Raw genomic sequence first — 5746 nt, 5'->3', positions numbered from 1 at the left:
GCTTGACCTAACGAGATCCTTGTACTCTTAGGTGGAGAGAAAGCTGTGAAGCTCAACAGTCTCCCCTTGTCCACCATGTTTGTCTGGCGTGTGTGTTGAATACAAAGTGCTAGTGTTCATGCACAGTACTTAAATGTTGAAATGTTCCTCACTTGGCTACTGACAATGGGGCAGCCTGGCACAGGAGCGTTTTCATTCTTCCAGGCAAGGGTAAAGCAGAGAGTGTTCACCCAGACTTGCCAGCTGAGCGCAACTATTAGTGCTGTAGCATTTGCATAACTGATCTGGGATGCTCTGTATCATTTTCAGGGGGTTTACAAAGTTGTGTTCACCCTGGAGTGTCAACTGCTGCCTTCACCGTTTCTCATTCTGCTTTTTCAAATGTCTGGCTTTGTATTTCACGAATGCTGACTGTCTGCTGCTCTCCTTTTGTAGGAGGTGTGGAGGAGCAGTTTTCTGTACCATGGTAACCGTTGCTCCTGTTTCCACTGGCCTGGTGCATCTCTGATGCTTCTGGCAGTGCTGTTGCTGCTGTGCTGCTATGGGAGCCAGCCACAGGGGAGGTAAGCAAAACATCCTATGCTGGTTAACTGAAGCAAGGTGGTAGTTTTATATCATCTTGACATTGTATGGCTGACGTAACAGTGTTGTCCTTAGTTCTGTCTAGACATCTAGACATTAGCATACTCATACTGGTAATTCTGTCCCTTTCACAAAACTTCAGCCCACTTAACTCTAATTTTAACATACCAATAGAGATTCCTATGGAGAGATTGAGATTTTTTTTCCTACAGCATTCCTAGATCTTGAAAAACCCCAAGGCATTATCACAGTTAGGAAGGATTTTGAAACTGGACAAGTTAGTGGCTCATAGGAGAAGTTACTGTGCTGTCACATGTGCCATAGCATGCCTTGACTGTATTTGTAAGGGTATTTTTTAATTGACACCAGTCCTCTCAGACTTCTCTGGTGGCATTATTCTAAAGAAATGGTGTGATCATAGCTCCCCTGCTTTTCTCTTTTAGCCATTAGTCTGTGGGATGTACGAATAAACAACCGAGCAGGTGTGCATTTATCTCTGTGGGTGGCTGGCAGTGTATTCTGCTCGTTTACTCAAACCTTATCTCCTTTCTGTTTGCTTCTGTTTTGCTGTGCAAAGCCAAGGTTCTGAGATAGTTAATGCACTGGCACTCTTCCTCCTTCTGCTCTTGGATCTCTTCATGATCGGGCGTCAAGAAAGGCTGAAGTGCAGAGAGGTGGAGAGGAGACTTCAGACAATCATTGATAAGATAAATGGTGAGGTCTCATTCATCTGTCTCTCATTTGCATTCATGTTTTCCTCCCATTGGATTTTTCTCCAAACCTGATCACATACGTTACTAATTGACTTACTAGCCTTCTCCTATGTTACACAGAAACAGGCTGTGAGAATTGTGTCCTACTCATGCCTGTCCTGTAGAATAGTTATTCTGAGCTGTCATGTGGCCATGTGCTTCCAATCTGTGTGTTATCAGGTAGGCGTCTGTTATGTCTGTGCTTTGGAGTAATTCGAATCCTCAGTATCTTACAAAAATATCTGCCTTGCAGCAGATGATGAGAGAAGAATACGTGGGGTTGTACCACAACATAGAGCAGAAGGAAATAAATTGCTCTGTGTGAGCATCGTCTCAACAGGGGCTTTTGAACCTGAGGAGGCAGTTCATTTCAGTGCAGCAGTTTTAAGGACAGCTTCTAGCTTTTCCATTATACAAGTATGTATTTAAGATTATAAAATGACTATGTTTAGCTGTTAATACTGGGTGGAGAGAGAGAGGAAAAGCCATCAAGGAGAAGAGAGAGATGATAGAAGGACATGAGAATGGACTCAGCTTAGCACTGGAGAACCTATAGCCACTACAGGATGTAAACTGTATGATTTGCCCCTCCAGAATTGTTATCACTTAATCCTTTCACACTTCATACTTTCAGATACACTTGGCAAAGAGGTGAAATGGCCAGACTCCATGTACCCTGACCTTCACATGCCTTATGCCCCATCCTGGTCCCTTCACTGGGCCTACAGGGATGGTCATCTTGTCAACTTGCCTGTAAGCCTGTTAGTAGAAGGAGATGTCATTGCTTTGAGGCCAGGCCAGGAGTCATTTGCTTCTCTGAGAGGGATTAAGGTAACTTGGTTGTCTTATTTCCCTGGCCTGTAACAATATATTTCCCATTATTTTCGTGCTAATACCCAGTGTACTGGGAATCACTCCCGTGATTATTGAAGTTTATTATTTCTTCTGACCTTGAAAACAGCTTGAAATTCAGTTCAGTCAAGGATGGTGCTTTGTTAGACAGACTGCATCTTCTCTATGAACTCCCAAACCCAAGTGGACAGGAGACACTAATGTGATACTAAAGCATCATATTACCATCTCTTCCAGATCAAGGGGAAATTGTAACGTACTGCTAAATATAAATGGAGTGAATCTATCCAGTAGGATGATATGGCGTACAAACTCCCTACTTTATCCTGTTTTTCATGTGGAGAAATAAAGTTTGTCTGCTTTGACTTTCTCCTTACTGCTGATTTATTATAAAAAAGATAATATAAAATACCTGGGGTAGAATTAAATTAACAAATCAATTACAAGACCTATGCAAAGGTTTTGCTGCTTGAAGCTATTGGAAAAAGTTTAATGCTTGAAATTTACCTTTGTTAGTTCTTACTGTAACTTTCACTCCAAATGGCAATTTTCATGAAATAACCAGATGTGCTGGAACATGGCTTAGCTAATGAATTTTTGAGAGCTGAGAGAGGGAACTGCGACAAACATGTATTCTGTCACTTGCAACGGGAGGGATCCTGCTGGACTAAAGCTGCAGTCCCTCACAGCAGGATTCCACTGAGGCCCTGACTGCAGCCTTTGGGCTCTCTGACTTTTTTTTCTAGGACGATGAGCACATTGTTCTAGAGCCAGGAGATCTGTTTCCACCTTTTTCACCTCCGCCCTCCCCAAGGGGAGAAGTGAAGAAGGGACCTCAGAACCCTCAGCTGTATCGTCTCTTCCGTGTCTTGAAGACCCCAATAATTGATAATGTCAGGTGGGTTAAATACAATGCACAGTGCCTGTACAGCTTGTCTATGTCCTTGTTGCTGCCTGGTGTCGGCAAAGAATGAGATTTACCAGTCCAGGCCAGGAATTTTCAAATATGCTATTTGTGTCTTCAGCAAATATGCTGTGTCTTCTCTATTACCTGGGAATGCTGTAATACGCTGTGTCTTCTCTATTACCTGGGAATGCTGTAAGTCTTTTACTGTCTGTCTTCAGTTGTCATCCTTAACTGGTAAGTTAGGCGAATATATAAAAACACATAAATGCTAAGTATTACTGTTCAGCTCATCACTTTCCAACTAAATTTGAACAATGCAGGGAGGTCACAGATTTCATGCATTTGATGTAACCAGCGATATGACACCCTTTGGTAAACTGGAGATACAGATATCTGCATGTCCTGTTGGAGTTTCAGTACACAATGGGGTAATGGAGCCTTCCTGTTAAGCGGATGAGGAGACCTGGGGAGTTAGCTCAACAGTACGGCAAATTTACCACGGCAAGTGCAACACTGTTGTTGTAGAACTTGGCTTCTCTTCTGAAGGTCATCTCTCATAGCACAGGGTGAACGCAGTGTTCTAATCCAGTCTACTAGGAGGTTTATATCTGAGGAAAATGTGGAGTTAGGGTCTTGGTTGCTGAAATCTCAAGCTGTTTTTCATTTTTTAGGTGGTGTCTGGAAATGGCTTTGTCACGTCCTGTGACAGCCCTGGATAACGAGAGATTCACTGTACAGTCAGTGATGCTGAAATATGCTGTCCCTATTGTACTGGTAGGTCTCATTTCAAGCCTTTGTTGTTGAATATAGCCATATTTTGTCAATAAAGGTGAAGAATTTGCAGCCATCAACAGGAAATTGTGGCCAGGCACTAACTTATGCAGCTGACTGTGTGTGTACCATGGGTAGTTCAGACAAGCAAAGATGCTGAGCCATCTAGCAGTGAGAGTGGAGGAAGGAACTGCAGCAGCAGACCAAATACATCTTGCAGAGTTTCCCAGGGCTGAGAATGTTACAAGGTAGTGAAAACTCCTTCCCTACAAGTACTAGTAGTTAGCTGATAATGTCATCTCTGTTTGAATTGTAGGCTGGCTTCCTGATCACCAATGCTGTGCGCTTCATTTTCAAAGCTCCTGGAATTGCTTCTTGGCAGTACACTCTTCTTCAGCTACAGGTAAAGGAGAGCTTTGAGCTGCACTACACCTCCTCCTCAGAGCACCACTGAGGCTGCTTCCCTTCCTCAAGCAACTTGCTTCATCCTATGACAGCATCCTATGCACACTCTTGTGCCTGCTGGATCCAGGAGCTCTCAGTGGAGCAGGACAACAGCTCTACCCCGGCCATTCCTCGTAGACTGCCCTTTACATTGTTTGCTCTCTCTCACTTGCCATGTATGTATGTATATGTGTGTGGGTGTGTATATATATATGGTATCCTTTGCCTTTAGGAAAACCACCTGCAGGTTGGTGTGATCTATTCATGGCCTCCTTCATTACAAACCCCTAAGGGTGTGTGTGTCTCCCCTCCTGTGCTTCTGTCTTGCACTGCTTCCAGTGCAAACAGTCTCCTTCCTTTCTGCCACTGCCTTTTACCCATCCTCTTACTGTGCTGGAAAAGATGTCATGTGAGAGGTCTGACTTCTTGTTGTCTCTGTGCTTGCTGGTGATTACAGATGTTCTTTTCAGGTGAATGGTGTCCTACCCATCCTTCCGTTGCTCTTTCCTGTCCTGTGGATTCTTGCTACAGCCTTTGGAGAAGCCAGAGTCTTGGCCCAGATGAGCAAGGCCTCATCTACCTCACTGGTAGGTATCTCTCCACATCAAACCATTGCAGAGAAAAGGGCAGGAGATGAGAAGGGCTCTGTGAAATGAGCACAGTGAATTCAGCAGATGTGTCCACATAGTTGCAAAGGCTTCTTGGATCTTTGGTTGTCCCAGCTATGCCCTCTCCCTGGGGCACAGTGTAGCTTCTTCTTGAACAGATGTTTTAATTTTTTTCCATCTGTCTAGTGAAAGGAAGCTCCAGTGAGTCTATAAATCTCTTCAAGGCACATGCTTTCTATCAGCTAAATATGATCTGTCAGAGGAGTTAACATGGAGATAAATGCCCTGTGGGGGCTACAACTAGGGAACATTTAGCCACTGAGAAGGAATGTGATACATGAGATCCTCTGCAAGCCCCTTTTTTAATGTGTGGGCTGAACAGCCCTTTCCTGAGACTCTGAGGCTTCACTTGCAGGCAGGGTCTTTGCAGGGGGTCAGGTGATAAGAGGAATTTCTCGTAGTTGTGCTGGTTTGGGGAGTGGAGCTTGGTAGTCTGATGGGTGTGTGATCCTGAACTGGATCCGCTGATGGTTGTCTCTTGTTCTCTTCTGGTGGCAGTGTTGGTGAGATTCACTGTGCTGTTTGTCTTCTGTGCGGACTTCTGTTATGCCTGTACTTGGACAGAGTTTCTTTCTCCTTCCTTGGCCTCTGTGTCCTTGGGTCTGTGTCTTCTAGTCTGTTCCCTATAGGCTGTACATGTAAGCTGTCTGTGAACTGGAAGGGAGGATACATACTACCTCTCTCAGTGGCATTTGCACTTTTACCATCTCTTTTCAGTGTATTCTCCACTTTACCTTTCCCACCCATTCTCAGCATCGCTTGGTGTCCAT

At 44.2% G+C, this 5746-nt stretch overlaps 1 protein-coding gene across 1 annotated transcript in view; it reads left to right on the top strand.

Annotated features, from left to right (window-relative positions):
- Window positions 1-435: 435 nt before the first annotated feature.
- Window positions 436-5746, top strand: part of KIAA0195 (KIAA0195 ortholog) — a gene marked incomplete at its 5' end in the record, with an annotated part of 27994 nt that continues 22683 nt past the window's right edge. Inside the window, 7 exons of the mRNA XM_010297311.1 lie at window positions 436-563; window positions 1160-1296; window positions 1969-2165; window positions 2933-3084; window positions 3765-3867; window positions 4181-4267; window positions 4779-4895. Of these exons, the coding sequence (XP_010295613.1) occupies window positions 436-563; window positions 1160-1296; window positions 1969-2165; window positions 2933-3084; window positions 3765-3867; window positions 4181-4267; window positions 4779-4895 (921 nt within the window). The remainder of the gene's footprint in view (window positions 564-1159; window positions 1297-1968; window positions 2166-2932; window positions 3085-3764; window positions 3868-4180; window positions 4268-4778; window positions 4896-5746) is intronic.

The sequence above is a fragment of the Phaethon lepturus genome, unplaced genomic scaffold, assembly GCF_000687285.1.
Source record: "Phaethon lepturus isolate BGI_N335 unplaced genomic scaffold, ASM68728v1 scaffold23821, whole genome shotgun sequence".
NCBI lineage: Eukaryota > Metazoa > Chordata > Aves > Phaethontiformes > Phaethontidae > Phaethon > Phaethon lepturus.
Note: the sequence above shows the minus strand (reverse complement) of the source record. Positions and strands in the feature narration are given on the sequence as shown.